The sequence below is a fragment of the Amblyomma americanum genome, chromosome 4 (assembly GCF_052857255.1).
Source record: "Amblyomma americanum isolate KBUSLIRL-KWMA chromosome 4, ASM5285725v1, whole genome shotgun sequence".
Classification (NCBI taxonomy): domain Eukaryota; kingdom Metazoa; phylum Arthropoda; class Arachnida; order Ixodida; family Ixodidae; genus Amblyomma; species Amblyomma americanum.
In genome coordinates, this window is record NC_135500.1 from 167,047,395 (window position 1) to 167,063,448 (window position 16,054).

A 16,054-nucleotide genomic window follows, 5' to 3' on the forward strand; every position below is an offset into this window, starting at 1 on the left:
GTGTTTTCTAATGTCCGTGCTAAGCAGATGCTAGCGCTGTCAATTATGCGTGTCGTGTTGTTTCTTGAGTCATCGGATCTACCACTCGTCTAACAACTCATTATGTAAATGGGATACTAGGTGAATAGAGGAAAAAACTTTATCTCAGCATCAATCAACCGCAGAGTGTCAGGACTTTGTCCTCTTCCCGCTCGCTAGGCGTCGGCCGTAATCCCCTCAGACTCGGCGGTGGCCAGAGCTTGATTGACGATGCTTCTTTGTACTTATGGGTCAGGATAGTGCGTCAGAGCCTCCCATGAGTATGGTGTGCGTGTGTTGTCTTTGTATCGTCGGCATGTCTAGACCAAATGTACCATGGTCGCACATCCGTCACGGTGCTTACATCTAGCATTGAATTGCAGTGCATATAGTTTGGTATAAATACATGGGTTTGAAAATACCCCGACCTGCAACTTCCTCCAAGCTGACTCCTCCTTTTTACTAAGTTTGCGATCCGCTTGAGGATATTGCTTTTTAGTTAATCTGTAATACTGCGCGATTTTCCGATAGGTAAGCATCCTATCATTTTCCGTTGCTATCGGTTCGTTTGGGTAAGCGCCTGAGCTCGCCCGGCAAGTGAGTCCTCGGGCAAGCTCGTGTGATGCTTCATTCCCTCTTAGGACTTCATTTTCGAGTGTCCAGACCAGCAAAATCGGCTGATCTACCCCTCTTCCAGTTTCCAGAATCCTGACCACTAAATTCTGCACAGACTCTGCCTCTGCTGAAAATATGTACAGCGCTCTTCGAGTCACTAATAATCACTTTTATCACCTTCTGAACTGCCCCAAACAGCACAGGTAATCGGCCATATATTGGAAATGGGTGGTTTCCCTTTGGTTCATTGTAGGACCGGCCTTTGCCAATACATTTCCAATATTGGCCCGATTGCACGTCCTGCTTGGGGCCGCAAGAGCTATTGCAACCTTCTCTGCTGCGACAATAGATCCGTACCTAATAGTACAACGCGCTTTTATGCTCTTGTTTTCTTTGAGCACCACCGCCGGACGTCATGGCCTTCCGGTACTGGTACTCGGCTGCGTCCGTATACACCACGTCCGCCCGTCCCCCGTACTTCTTTTGCAAGGTTTCCACTCGATTCCTTCTCCCCCTTCATGGAAGCCCACATTCATGCCCTTGGGATGGGGCGGAATCTGGACCTGGTCCCTTATATCACTGAGACTATCCGCCCTACTTGAGAAATAGCCGTTTTAACGTGCTCAAACAAAAAACTTTTACTTTTACTCCAAGCCAGCTCATTAGTTCGTCCTCGTAAAGCTTAGCCAAGCTATGCTTCGTGTTCAACGCATCGGTGCACCAGAATGAACGCTGTTGTGGAACGATATCGTCACTTAGTGGTGGCGGGAGTCCGGCGAGCAGGAAGACAGCAAAAAGGCTTCCAAACAGTATTGTTTATTCGACAGACCTGCGCCCACAAAGAACTTAATGACTAAGCGGCGGTGGCGAAAGCAACCAGCCTGCTCAGTGGTCGACGAACAGAATGCCTGCAGTTCTTGGCCGCGCTCAAGTTAAAGCTGTCAAGGAACCTTCGAGATAAGGAACCAAAAGCAGCTACAACAGTATGGAAAAATGTGGAACCCGTTGCGCGTGGCCATGACCAAGCGAGATAAGTCTGGTCGCATCTCACGTCACAAGCAAAATGATAAAGCAGCGTGCCGGCGGTTTCGAGCGAGTGTGGGCTCGGCAGCGCAGCTACGATGGGATGTGCTAACTTAAGTGCTACCTCGTTTCTTCGTTGTGTAGTACCTTTGGTGACTGGTGGCTTCAGCACCAGTGAGAAAGTTGCCATTCCCTTCTTTGGCACTGGTCCACAATCCAACTTCTGGCCTGGGCGCTCTCCATGGCCTTCACGGTTACCCGTTCCTCTCGCGCCATCGACGGTCGACACAACCCGGATGATCTGTACCCCCCGTGAATCTGCCTTCATTGCTGTCTGCTGCATCACCAGTCTGTTGTGCACCCCGGTTTGCGCAACTCTACCTCCCATATTCAGACCTGTCTATCGTGCCATCTGACAACCGAAACTACAGCCATACTACAGCCAACTCGGAAAGCCAATATAACGCCTTCGCACCCTGGCGGCAGCACAGCTACAATGGGATCTGCTAACGTTCCTGGTTTCTTCGTTGTGCAGGTAACGAACTATCATTTCCTCTTTTCTAAGCGTAGTAGCATTGTTTACTAGTGCTGCTGACACCACCGTGCTTATGCCTCATAATGTATGACTGTGCATACATGTTATAAAAGCTACTTCTATTAGCCGGTGATGTGGAAACTAACCCTGTGCCCCGCCCCTCATCCAAGCTTAGCCGATATGCTTAATGGTATACATGAAATCCAATCCGGACAGGCTGCTATGCTTGAAGAATTGAAGACATCCGTTTCACCTTAACAGATCATGACACAACTTTCAACAAACTGAAAGCGCGGATAACAAAAGTTTAAACAGATCGCGCATACGTAGCCGACATGAAATCTGAGGTAGATAGCATGACGGCAACGACTAACGAATTTGAAGATTCCGTATCTGCTCTGGCTTCCCGCATTGGCGATGCAAGGAACCAGTTACGCCGGTGTAATGTGATATTTTACAGCTTGAAAGACGACGACAAAGAGTCGTGGGAAGAATCTGAGACACTAGTCATCAATCATTCCAGTCAGCATCTGGAAGAAACAATTCAGCCCCGGGATATCGAGCGTGCTCATCGACTTGGCACCTTCGAAAACGACAAAACTAGGCCCATCACTGCTAATTTCGCGCATTTCAAAGACAGACAGGGAATGCTCACTGCGAGCGGCAAGTTGAAAAACACAGAATTTTGTACCGCCGAAGAGTTTTTTCCCTTTGAGCCCGCCATGTTCCCATACGGCTCGTTGAATTTGTCCTTGACCTGAGCACCAAGTTTAAACTGCGCTAAGACAGGCTTATCGGGGATAAAAAGACATGCGTATTTGACTATATGTCTAATGAGGTTGTCGAAAGGAAGAAATAGCAACAAGCCATATCACAGCACAAGTCATGTACTCGTGGCCTCTGCCAGTTGTCATTTTTGTTAATATTCCCAGCGTTATACCAAAACGAGATCAGCTATGCAGCCTAATTTCTTCGCCCTCTTCCAACATCGTCTTACTTACTGAAGCATGGCTTAATTCCACTATTCGCGACTCCAAAATTCTACCTTCAATATCTGGCTTTGACATATTCCGTAAAGATCGAACTGATGGCTTGCGCGGCGGTAGTGTGCTTGTTGCTACTAAATCTGCATTGGGTTGTTCTCGCAATGACATTCCATCCCCGCTCGAAATAATCTGGCTTCTTTTTCCGAAGCTGCTTGTTGGCATTTGCTACCGTCCGCCTAGTATAGTGACCACTCATTTGCACCCTTATTATATGACGCGCTGAACACCCTAACTAGTACTTACCAAAACACTCCTTTTATTCTTTTGGGGGATTTCAACTTTGCATCAACAAACTGGTCTGATTCTGCGTCAATATTGGCTCACTAAATGCACTTCAGCAAGCGAATTTGTAAACACTTGCCTCGCATTCGGATTAACGCAGCTAGTTACCACTCCAATATGTGTCCCAGATCACTGTGCTAACATCCTAAACCTTGTACTGTCTACTCATCCTGAAAATCTCTCTTCGATAACTTGTATGCATGGCCTCAGCGATCCCCCGGCAGTTCACACTACATTCTTTTGCAGCATGCTTCATAGCCAAAAATAAAAAATAAAATTACCCTATATGATAAAGGAGATTACGCAAGAATAAACCACGGACTAACAACCTTCCCTAACAACTTCGCACACAAGTTCTCACTTCGCTCCATCGAGTCGAACTGGCTCTTTTTCAAATCAGACTTCCAGCGTCTAATAAGGCTGCATATTCCAAACATAACAGCAACCGAGCGAGATGGATCATCGTGGTTTAACCTATCATTAAAGTGAGTGAATAACAAGAAAAAGCGCCTGTTCCAATCTGCCAAGCTTACAAACACACCTTACAATGAGTGTCGACGCAACTTGCAGCGCCAGAGCTCAACTTCAAGAATTCTTTTCTCGCTTTAAACAAAAATTACCTCAATAAAAATTCCACAAATGAAAGGCAATAAACTGTTCTACGTTACCCGCTATTGTTTCTATTTTTACTTGGACCACTCCAGAGTGAAATTAATGAGTGTTTTTCTTCAAAGCGCATTTTTTGCAACTTTAGTATTTTTTATTAAGATGTATGCAGTTTTATCACCTATAACATTTCCTGTATATACTAGACATCTAGAGAAACAAAACTGCTATTTCCGAATTTCCGAGAGCAAGTTGATATTCAAAACAAAAATGGTACATTTTTATACTTTTTTCGATTTTTTAAAAATATTTTTATGTATACAGCTGTGTGGCCTGAATTATATTGAAAGCCAGAATCTGTGCAAATGTCAATGAAAAAATTCTAAAAATCTCAATTTTTTTATTAATTATTGAGCAGTGCCTGGTTTCTCGCCTTTTCTAAATGTTTAAACTGCCCTCACCTCACGAATATAATTTTTCGACAAAAATATTTCAATCTTTGATTACGCACATTACGATAAGTTTCCGTGAATTTTTTTGAACAAATTGGAGATGGTCGAGTGCAACATCTGGGACGTTTGGCGTGGAATGACCCAAAGGTGTTTGCTTGCAACCGTCTCCAGGCAACGCACTCCTTAACTAGTGCTCTGTGTAGTGGGAGGTATATCCCCATACTTTGTCATAGAAATTCCAGTCCCTCATTGAGGACACAAGTGAGGGGTGTGAGCATGAGTGAACTGGCTCGGTCGGTGTATTCTCGAGCATTTCGGTCCGCCTATTCATTCCCAGTTAAGCACTCATGTCCAGGGGCTCATATGGTGGTGTGGTAACGGTCGTCACCGGGCGGATGGCGTGCCAGAAATTTAGCGGCTAGCTTTCTGATTCGGCCGCGTGTGAAATCTGTGCATGCTTCCTGGGTCAGAGATGATGTTCCATGACGTTTTTCGGGGGTTGCCTTCGGCCACTGCCAGAACGATCGCAGCTCTCTCTGCTTCAGGGGAGGTGCAGGTTCTAAGCTACGCGCTGACCAGTTTCTTGCGTCTGTGGTTGAAGGCTATTATTACGGCATTTTTGCTGTTTTTGTAGACGGCAGCATCCACGTACATGATTTGCCTCCGTATCACGAGTCACTGTGATGTGCCGGGGCTGTTCTGTCTCCTTGGTGAATCGTCTGTTGCATTTCCGTGGGGATCGGGGAAACCTTCTGGTGTTGCCTGACCTGCGTAGGTATCCACCTTTCTTGTGATTTCGATCAGGTCTGCCGCGCTTCCATCACGGACGAGAAGGGTTCTCACCGAGTTGGCCATCTGGAGGCTTTTGTGTTGGGCTATCAGGAGCGCATCTTGATACTCATCGTATCTATCCGTGACTTCTAATTGTTCGAGTTTCTCTGTAGCTGCTCCTTGAGAGAGGCCTAGTGCGAATTTGTATACATTACGAAGCCTTACCCCAACTTGTTTTTCTTTTCGTTTGTTGAGATAATGATGCGGAACACTGTAGGTGACGCGACTAATCGTCAGAGCGTTCACCAGTCTGGACAAGGATGACGATACGCTAGACGAGCTGAGTATTTTCTTTTGTTAACAATAAAACGCAAGGTTAGAGCTCTTACCGAATAAGAATTCTCTTGACCTCTTATTGTCATTTTTTCGCTACTCCTGCCAGAGCGAAAGGACCTGAAAGAAAAGCTTCCCACTAATAATGCTAATATGGCTTTGGTGCTCAATGCTAAAATCAAACAGAGACCTTTTTTACTGACACACGGACAAAAATTTACTTATTGTAAAGATAAGATATTGAAGGAAAGACCCGCGATCGGCACATAACCTCGTACAGGTGCAAATAAAGTGCAGCTGTGTGGTGTTTCAGTTTTGTCTGAATTTGATGCCCAGAGGTTCCCCATACATCGCCATATATGAAACTTTCCAGAATGCCGAATCACGATGGTTGGGTGCTTTCCTCTTCACAATGACCACATACATTGACTTTCTTGGATTGACTCGTGGTGCTGCAAAGTATTTGTTCATGTAATGCTTGAGCAGCTGTTTCAGGACTATAACTACTGAACAAGCTTCTTTCCAGATTTTACGACACCATTGGCTCCAATTTCGTAGCTGATTTCTGTTGTTGAATTATGGCTATCCATTGCAGTAACTCACATCTGTATAACAGTTCAAAATTTTCGAAGTCTTGGAAAACAACAAAGCTCGTTTGCTGTCGAACCATGGCTCCAAAGTCATAAGTACCTTTGTTTAAAAAGTTGTTTTATCTTCCTCAGCCAAAATATATTGTACCGTTGCTTCTTACAGAGACTGAAAAAACTTCATGCCTTGGATTTTTTCTGTTTTCTCCCTCCCCCGATGTGAGCAGCTATGGCAGTTGCACTTTTGCCTCGTAGGAATAAAACGCTCATAGGATTGAGAGGAAAAGAGTTTCATTTATTACAAAGAGGCCATGCGACGTAAGCGACGTCAGTGATACCACCCAGTCCACACGACCTTTCCAATATTCCTACCATTATTTCACGCAGAGCAAACATGTAGGCGTTTGCAAACTCCTGTCGCCCTTGAAATCCACTCGGCCTTTTCTTTTTCTTTACTCTCAGTCCGCTGTCTTTCCCTGATTATTTTTTTCTTGTAAATGGCACTTCTCGATGTAAAGCTGTAAACTGCAACATATGTTTCCGCCCAACTTCGACCCGTGGGGGGCAGGTGCCCCCACCCCCGGCTTGGAACCGCAGCGGCCAAAGAGCCGCGGAGCTAACGACCCATTAGTGGCAGCCGCTGCTGCTTTGCATACTGTCCGGCATGGGAGGCGCCCATATTGCCCAACCGCGCAAAAGCCGGCCCTGAGCCTCCGCAGACTCTTCCCTAGCAATACTCCTCCGGTTGGTGGCGTGCAGCTTCATAGAGCGCAGGACAGAGGCAGCGCACAAAGAGCTGCCTGATTCAATTTAGATTATGCCGCCGCGAGAACAAGGTGGCGAAAGCGGATCCGAGACGCTAAATCCGTGGCTGTCGTCAGAGAGCTTATCAAATGACTCACGTCAGGGCCAACGCACGCCATAATGACTTTTGCCAGCGTCGACGACCAAGACTGCGCGGTGTGCTTTGCACGTTCTTTTCACTTTTTGTGTGTGCACGTGTGGACGTTTGCCGTCCTATACAGCTGTACTCATGCAAGAAATACTTTGTCTGTTGTTGCAGTCACACAGGGATTTACCGAATAAGTGGGAAGTAGCACAAATCAGTCCCGATGTCTCATAAGTGCTGGTGCCTGTGATGTTCCACGCCGTAACCGAAGATTGTCTCAATTATACCAGGCCCTTTTTTCCTTGCAGCAGCTTCAAAAATACTACAATTTGAACAAAAAAAACGCAAGAATAGCGGTTCTACAAATTACTAAAAACTCCGAAAAAGTTCCCTTTTCGCCAAATTTTGCCACTCTATAACTTTTAATGAGGCAAATTTTCCTAAAGAGAACATTGCTGCTCGCTGCGTGGTGACTGTCGTTCCGAAGACCTACGAATGTGCCCTGCCCTAACTACGTAATGCGTAAGTTAAGCATTTTGCAATAATTAATACTGAATATACCTTTGTAAGGATAACTGCGCTAGTGATTCACACTGCTGATTTTCATATGAAGAGTATGCTTTCAGGTGTTCCTCGATTTTGGCGCGATTCAGACGCTTCAGGGTCCAAATTCTAGAGGGAATTTTTATCACTGAAGCGGACTGTACTACACAGAGGTCCCACTAGAGCGCTCAACTTTGGGACCTCTTTCTGCATTCTTCTGTGAATGTGGAAACTTCGTATACATTTCTGAATCAACTTCTGAACAGGCTAGTAATATCCTATTTCAGCCTTTTGATCAGTATATTCATGTCAGGAGCAAAAAAAAAGTTGATTTTACAGCAAGTGATATGCCACGGTAGTCGCTGGCGATAATGTTTTGCAAGCTATGCATGACGAAGTGAAGTACTTCGACTGACAACAGAAGTAATTCATTCATTCAGCCAGTTATTCGGTTCACTTTCTCATGTCGCCTAAAAGAATATATTCACAATTCTTCAGCTAACGAGCTTTATACACCGCTTCCTAAGTCGTGTTATTAGGTTATGCCCAGCTGAACTAGAGGGCAGTGTAAAACTAGCACTGTGCTTATTAAGCAAAATATAAAACGAGTGCTGTTCTAAAAGACATGCAAACTCGGCGTAGTTGCCAAACAACACGCATCACATTCCAATAAAAAAAAACGAACACAATACATTTTGGTACGATTGGAAAAAGGCTACCCGAGATTGTTAAAGGAGCTTGGCGGCGGAATAAAACTTGTTCCCAAGTATAAGTAATCTGAGAGCGAACTATTTTTAATAAGTGCCAAGGAGAGAGAAGTAAACAATATTTATTCAACCAAAATTTGATTTTGTCGTCGTTGAGAAAAAACTCCAAATTTGCTCAAGGAATTTCATTTCTACTTACATGCCGTCTTCAATCACTGCTTTCGCTAGGCGCATCGTTTCAATCGTCTGCGGCTACGGGTGACCTGATATCCCGTGCTTTTGCATTTACGAGCCAATCAAGAAGTTTTGTTTATATAAGCATCCAGAATTAAAATCAGAGAAACTCAGAAAAATAAATATTTTCGGCGCGTCATCAGGCGGTCCTGTCTGTATCAAGTCAGCATGACAGAAGCAGGCGCACCTGACCGATATAAAGACGGTTTACTTTTCTGCACCTCAGATCAATGCGTTCCTTTTTTTTCTGCCACTACTACGCTAAGGTAACAGGTGACCGACCCACGCCCATCCGTCTTCAGCGCAAGCTTCAACACACAGAAAACGTTCGTTCTTCACTCACCATAACGGCTGTCGAACGAGTCTCCCCCGAAGAGATAGCTGATCTCGGACGGGCCTCGTGACAGCGGCGGTGCGCGACTCTGCGTGCTCTCCATGTCCTCAGGCCGTATGGACGGTGTCATTCGACGACGAGGCCGGAGAACGAGCACCTAGCGCATCCGTCGTCGCGACAACGGAGCGGATCGCAGAACGGGCCGGCGGCGTCGGGCCAGCCGGGCGCGCGGCGACGGCGGTCAGGTCCGGTGCGTGCGCGTTCTGGGCACGGCGGTTCCCCCGTACGCATGATTAACAGCGACAAGGCGAGGAGGGGGGCCGACGACGACGACGCTGGCGCATCGATTCGGGAAGTTGTCTCGCGCGCTCGCTGTGGTCTCCTTCTTTCCCGCACAAGAGCGGAGGGGACAAGCCCGTCGCGCTGCGTTGACGCTCGCCCCTTCGCGGGCAGTGCGCATGCGGTGTGCCTACCTGAAGGCTCCGCTGGTGCGGCACTACGAACGGTCCAAGCCGAGCGCGGAGCACCGCGACGACGCGACGCGAGACGTCAGTGCGCCTTTCGGGGAACGGAGGCCGGGGTAAAAAGAGGGAAAGGAGGAGCGACGGTGGGTCCCCACCCACCCGCTTGCACCCCGGTTCGGGAGAAACGACCGCTTCGCGCGGAAACGGAGAAGGAAAGGAGAGGGAAGAATTCGAAGAGATGCCGGAGCCGGTCCCGGGGCGGGTAGGAGGACCGCGGGCTTGGCACCGTGAGAGTGTATTTATTTTTACTTTTCGCGCTCGCATAAAAAGTCGATAGCCCGGTGTCGCCGAGTGCGCTCTTTGAGTAAAAGTGCCTGTCGTCGGCACGCTTCGTTCCTGGGCTTTTCTCTCTCTCTCTTTTTTTTTGTTTTCGGAAGAACGGAAGTTCAAAGCGTTTTGCCGAGAGCCGAGGAATAAAATGCTTTATGATGTAAGGATAGAAAGAAAAAAGAAACTGATTTTCAGTCAGCACCTGAAATTACAAAAGGACCAGTGGCTGGGGAAAAGAACTGTTATGGCTTAATACTTCTTCGATGCATCTTGAACTGTGGTGCTACGGTTCACCACACAAATTTTTAGTGCATATTTAGATGGTGTCTTGTAATCCGCAATGCGCATTTTTGTTTTCATTTTTCCCCAAGTCATTTGAACTCAAATCTGACCACGCATAACTGGCAGAAGCGAAGGAAAAATTCGTACTTCTCATTCTAATAATCATCATCATTGTTGCTCGGGGAAAGGCTACTTCCATTGCTTAAAATTAGAAACTACGTAAGTAAGTGGAATCTCATCATATCCAGCAGTAAGCAGCGTAAAAGCTGGACATTGCCACCTTACTAACTACACATACGCGTAACTGTCGCAAAACTCGTTTTCTAAACTCGGTAGTCGCAAGAAAAGAACATTAAAACTGACTTCATGCTACAGACGTGCTGTGCGATCCGGCACACCTGTACGGAAATTTAAAAAAAAACGCTTTTAATAATATTCTTCACGTAATATATTGTGCGTAAATAGGACGAGTTAAAGCAAGCGTTGCGCTTTCACTTCTTTGTTTTATGAAAAAGGACTAGAATAGAGTCAAGTCCCCCTGAAAGTAATTACGCGCTGGAAACTTCAGGCACCCCTGTTTAATGTTTTAAGGGCTCTCCGTTCTTAGCGCGACGCCTTTCGCCTGCTAAGTGGATTAGCTCCGGATCGAACAGCGGCGGAGCTTTAGGAAGTAATTACACGGCGCTTTTCCTGATTTTATACTCAGCTACCAAAATGGCAAAGAAAGAACTTGTAGCTAACTCTTCTGTTTGTCATCCACGCGAATGTGTTTGCTTTTCATGCACGCGTGAAAGCTTAAAAAGAAGCCTCGGGTCGTCAGTCTTTTAATTTGTTAATTATGTGTGCGTTGTTGAAGTTCCTGAGGACTTACGGGAGTCTGCCGCTGGCTCTGATGCGTGAGTTTCTGGAATTCTTCCAACAGATTTCCATTTCAAGTATTTACAAAGGCGTCTTACTTGTTCAGCTGTAAAGGGAGTTTGCTGTGTACACTTAAGGGCGAGGGATGCTTTATTAAATATTAAAAACGTTTCCACTTATCTTGGACTTGTGCTGGCTATGTGTATGATTGCTTTATTGCGAAATACTTTATCAACAAATTGCTTTATCTTTTACCTCCGAGAACTTTCCCTTTCCCTCTGTTTCGAAGGCCTTTTCTGGCCACAGCACTTAATCTTATACGTTTACTAGGATAACGCTCATAAGTTTTATTTTTTCGAGACACACTGTTCTTAAACGAAGCGAACCTATTAGTCGAAAAAAGGAAACACAGCTGTCATATTCTCGCCCACACTGAGACAAAGATATCACACATTCTCGTTTCGTATAAAGAGTAAAGCTTAACAAAAGAAACCTCCCTGAACAAAAATATGAACAGAGAATCGCACATCACTCATCCGGGTAGAATATGGCCAGGTTTACAGAAGTGCTTGTCTGTTAATTTGTCCTGTGATTAGCCGGTATAGGTAGGATACACCAGATAGCGCAAGGGACAAATTCCAACGTGTGGGCCAAACACAACTCGACCCTTCACAGACGGAAATCGTTGCGAGTCAGCGTCCTGGTGTTTAGCTAGCATTTTACGAGGTTAGGTGCATTACAAGCGGATCTGCAGGACTGAAGGCGTTGCGGGCAACCGTAAATGAAAGCTGAATAACGTCGCCACATCAGAATCATGTGGTCCCTTTCCGGTCAATAGAATTAGAGTATTCATGTGTTCACCGCAGTCTTGTACACACTGCAGGATATAAATAACCGATTGCAATTACAATTACTCCTCCTGAAATGTAACTGATTACAGTCGTCAATTGCAGCTCCAAAAAGTAGCTGAACAATTACAGAAAAGTAATCGATTAGTAACGCGTTATTTTATTTCCAGCGTTTATGGCCATAACACAACTTAACAGACTGCAACGAATTACTGCTGCGTTCTTGATATTTTGTTAGACGTTTATTTTCAAAATGAGTTGTTTGTCGCACTTTTCGTCGCTAATTTTTACACATTTTTGAACACCCTCTCAGTGTATGCGCTGAAAGAAAGGGCCGTATTATAAAGCCTGAACGCCTTGCACACCAGCTCGTAGTTGCGCATGGCTTCTGCGCTAGTGTCCAATTTCTGTATGAAGCGCGGCGCTTCATTGATGCTCCGTGTTTTGTGTGTTAGCCTCCGAGTTGGGTGTAGTGGGAAGTTAGCTGCGGCTCCATCTGAGAGGGCGGCGGGTCCTTGCAGAGTGGGCACGTGATATTTCTCGAGATGAGAATTGTTTTAGAAGGCGGTAGCGAACTGGTTGTGGTCCGAAAACTATCGCGCTTGATTCTTCTCCGCTGCCGGTCCGTTGTCCCTCTGTCACGAAGAGAAGATCCTCGCGTTTGCCGTCAGAGTGATGTTTTCCGAGTTGTACCATTGGTTACTCACAACTTGTTTTTGGGAACAAAAAAGTAACTGATTACCAACAGTAAATTGCAGGAAAAATTAACTCAGCAATCTGAAATGTAACCTTTGGAAAACGTAATCAATTACAAAATTGCATGAAAATGTAATTGATTGTAAGTAATCAATTACTTTTAACACGTTAAGTACAACTTTGGTTCACCAGCTTTCCAATAAGAATGCGCCGCCTGTGATCTTCTGACTCCAGTCAGTAGTAACTGGGCTATGGTGAGAGCTTTCATCGTAAAATAATACTTGCCGCTTCCTGTCCTCAAGGCGCAAAGCGAAGCCTGGTGGTTTCACTTAAATACTAAAAAATTCGAGGGATTGGCTGGAAATAAGCAGCTATAACTGAGAAAATGCTACCTCGCTAAAACTGTGTGCGTTTGTAAAAGCTGCAGTCAGTGATTGACTGCCTTTATTGAAATGAGAAGTCATTGACAAATTTATAAACAAGGACATTGGAACAGCCCCAGCTGATCGTAACTGATTCAAAGCCCTCGAATATGGCATCTCTTATGGCACATGTGTCGCTTCGAGGAATGAAACCTTGCAGTTCAGTATTTCTATGGCCGATGGTCGCGTTCTCACAAGTCGCAAGTCGCGAAAGCTAACGAACCACTAGGTAACCATCGAATCATTCACGGGCCACTCAAATTTGGGAAGAGCTTTGTGAAGTTGATGCCTCCATATGTCAGACCAGGTTCGTATCTTGCACACTTCCACGCGATTTTGTTGGGAGAGTGAAAAAATTTTTGCTCATATGTGCCTGCTTTCGATTAAAATTCCAAACCTTTGTCACGTGACCAAACGAACCTGAACAAATCTCGACGCATTGATTTTATCAAATGACTAAAGAAATGTCTAAATCTGACGTCGTTCCTTTGCTATGTTCTGGAGGCGACGAAATCCCTGCTTTGAGAAGCACGTAGCACTATTGCGGCGAGAAAGAAAACTGAGAAACAAAATGAAATCCCGCAATACGTAGTATTCCTAAAGGCGATGCGTGCCAGTCGGGGAAACCGTCATTAGCGGCGTGCTATGAAATCCGTCCACACCTGTACGCAGAGCCCCTCTGGTTAAGAGGGACGCGACAAAGAGATGTCGCCATCATTGCTGACGTCGGCATACTTTTCGTCATTTTCCCCCCTTCATCGTCACCACCCGTTATTCGGAGACGAAAGGCGATTAGCCGGACCGTCGTTTTCATAGAATGGGGCCCGGAGTTCGGGACTGCCTTCCCTGTAGCCGCACAAGCGTTCCCATTCTCCCGCAGGAAATCCCGGACGGACCGTCGGTTGGGCGATGGACGTGCACGGAAGAAAAGACACGCCCCGTCACGACCGACCGCGGGAGCGTCCATTGCGCACTCCCCCCTTTCCTCCTTTCCCTTCCCTTTTCTTCTCTGCTGTTATAGCTTCTCTTCTCTGTCTTTTTCTCCGTAGTCAGGCCTGCAAGCGCGTACACCTATGCCCTCTCCACTAAAACGATGCAGCGCTCCGCACGGTATAGAGGTGGATTGTTCGAGCTGATGGCTGTCGCGGTCGCATAGCGGTTGGGCTCGCGCCAATCGCAATAGACTTATTAGCAGAGTGCGTTGTTGGACTAGTTGATAAAGTTCGGTTTAGACGAGAATGACTGCTGAAATTAGACAATCGCACGACAGAACCGGACCATGACTGACTGTAGTTCAGCGCGTCCCTTCACTTTCAAACATTCCTATCAATTTTTTATCATTTGACGCCGTCTGCGACTTCCGCTGTTCTGCTCCATTTCGTTGAGGTACCGGGTAGAGCTACAGTGTACTCTCGTGCAGTGCAGCAAAGCATCGAGTTGAGCAACCGCGTTTGAAACGGAGTGGGAGAGGGGTTGGCGCGATGCCGGCCGGACACCGTCGCTGCCACGCCCGGCCTTAAGCTGGAATCGGTTACGTCCGATTCGTCGAAACTACACTCTTCTGAGTGCTGCACGGCTTTCAGGAAAGGAGTGACGCTGTTAATTCCATTCGATATTTACGAGTCGACTTCTTACACAAGCAGCCTGACAGTACTTCGTCCGAAGCGCACGCGAGCCTTTTGAATGCGATTGGCAGTTACGGAAACCGTTAAAGGTCACAAGGTCTCAAAGAATACACCATTTATTCTCGACGGCTGTTGATTCTTGTCCAGCTTTCCTTAGACGACACGTTTTTTTTTTTTTAGAACACGGCAAAACACTCGATACGCACGAACAAGTGAAGCTGCATTTATCTATGCATGTAGTTCGAATTTCAAACGTTTCCGACGCCCGTGAAATACTCCTCGAAGCACTCTACACACCGAGAAAGCCGAGGACACGGGCTGGTTGCTGTTTCACTTTGATTCCTGGTTTCGCCGCGCGATCGCAAAACGTACAAACATACGAACGACATAAAATACGCAGGACGGCGCAAAAACTGTATCTTTTTATCGCAGTACGTGGTACAGCGTTGCACGCAATCGAGGAGCCCAAGCACTGCTGGGCCGTCACCGTCTCAACCCCGAGTCTGCGCAATGGACGCGCCCGCTTCGGCCTTTATTTTTCTTGTTGGGCGCGGAGCTCTCAGGTGCCGGGCGAGGCCAGCGTCGGCCATCGGCCTATAAACGCCAAGCGACCCGTCGACGACCACCGCCACGCGACACGACGTGTTTGCCGCCGGCGCCGCGCGAAGCCGCCCTCTCCCACCGCGTCGACTCGATGTGTGCCTACTCCGTGTACTTTAGCTGCCTTTTCACTTCGATCTTCTCTCTCTCTCTCTTTGATGCACCCTTCCCTTTTCTTCTTCCTGTGAAGGGAATCACGCGAGCGCAGTAAGCGAAGTTTTTCGTGCGCAGCCAGCGGGTTTTAAGCGTGGGTCGCTCGTTAAACCGCTGGAATTGCATCGCGGGTGTGAGCTACGGCACTAAAGGCTGCCGCGTATTTTGTGGACGCGAAGAAACTGGGTTGCGAGTGGTTAGCGATTTTTTTTTTTTTTCTGTGCTTCGAAAGTGTGAAACTTATTGGCACTGGCGCTGAATTACTTCCCTGTACAGGAGTGACCTCCGGCGTGTATTCAAGATTGTTTTACACGTGCTCGTCTTCCCAAAAGAAAGAAAGCAACAGGTGCCAAGTGAATGAAGACAAAATCTTGTTTTACAAATGAGGCTTGCAGCTGCCGTAATCATTATATCCCACTAAGCGTACAGTCTCCTTTTTTTAGAGCCCTCTTACATAACGCAGGAAGAAAATTTTTTTGGTAATGTATTTTAACATTCTTATTATCTGCCTTCGTAAAAAAAGATTAAGCGCAGCACATCTACAGTAATTTGGAATCATATTTTTTTGGTGGTAAGCGAATGCTCAGATTAACTTGTTGATAAATAATTTTCTCATTTGTTTTTTATTGGTATTTCAACCAGTAGATACCATATCGTGGTAAAGCAAACGAAAGAAGTCTCTTCGAAGCATTTATTTCTTGTCTGGCACTAAGGCCGCTGCTTAAGTTGCGGTTACACGTGCAACGTCTGCATTATTAACGAAGGTGCGGAAATATTCTCGCAGCATTTATTTTTAAGTAC

The 16,054-nt window shown here is 46.3% G+C and overlaps 1 protein-coding gene across 2 annotated transcripts in view; it reads right to left on the reverse strand.

Moving 5' to 3' along the window:
* LOC144128635 (solute carrier family 35 member F3-like) overlaps positions 1 to 16,054 on the reverse strand; it is a 216,255-nt gene that overhangs the window by 58,867 nt on the left and 141,334 nt on the right. Inside the window, exon 1 of one of the 2 annotated variants that reach the window (XM_077662177.1) lies at positions 8,985 to 9,531. The exons of the other annotated variant lie outside the window; for it this stretch is intronic. Within the exon in view, the coding sequence (XP_077518303.1) occupies positions 8,985 to 9,105 (121 nt within the window). The 5' untranslated portion in view covers positions 9,106 to 9,531. Of the gene's footprint in view, positions 1 to 8,984; positions 9,532 to 16,054 lie in introns of those variants that run through there. 2 annotated transcript variants of the gene reach the window in all.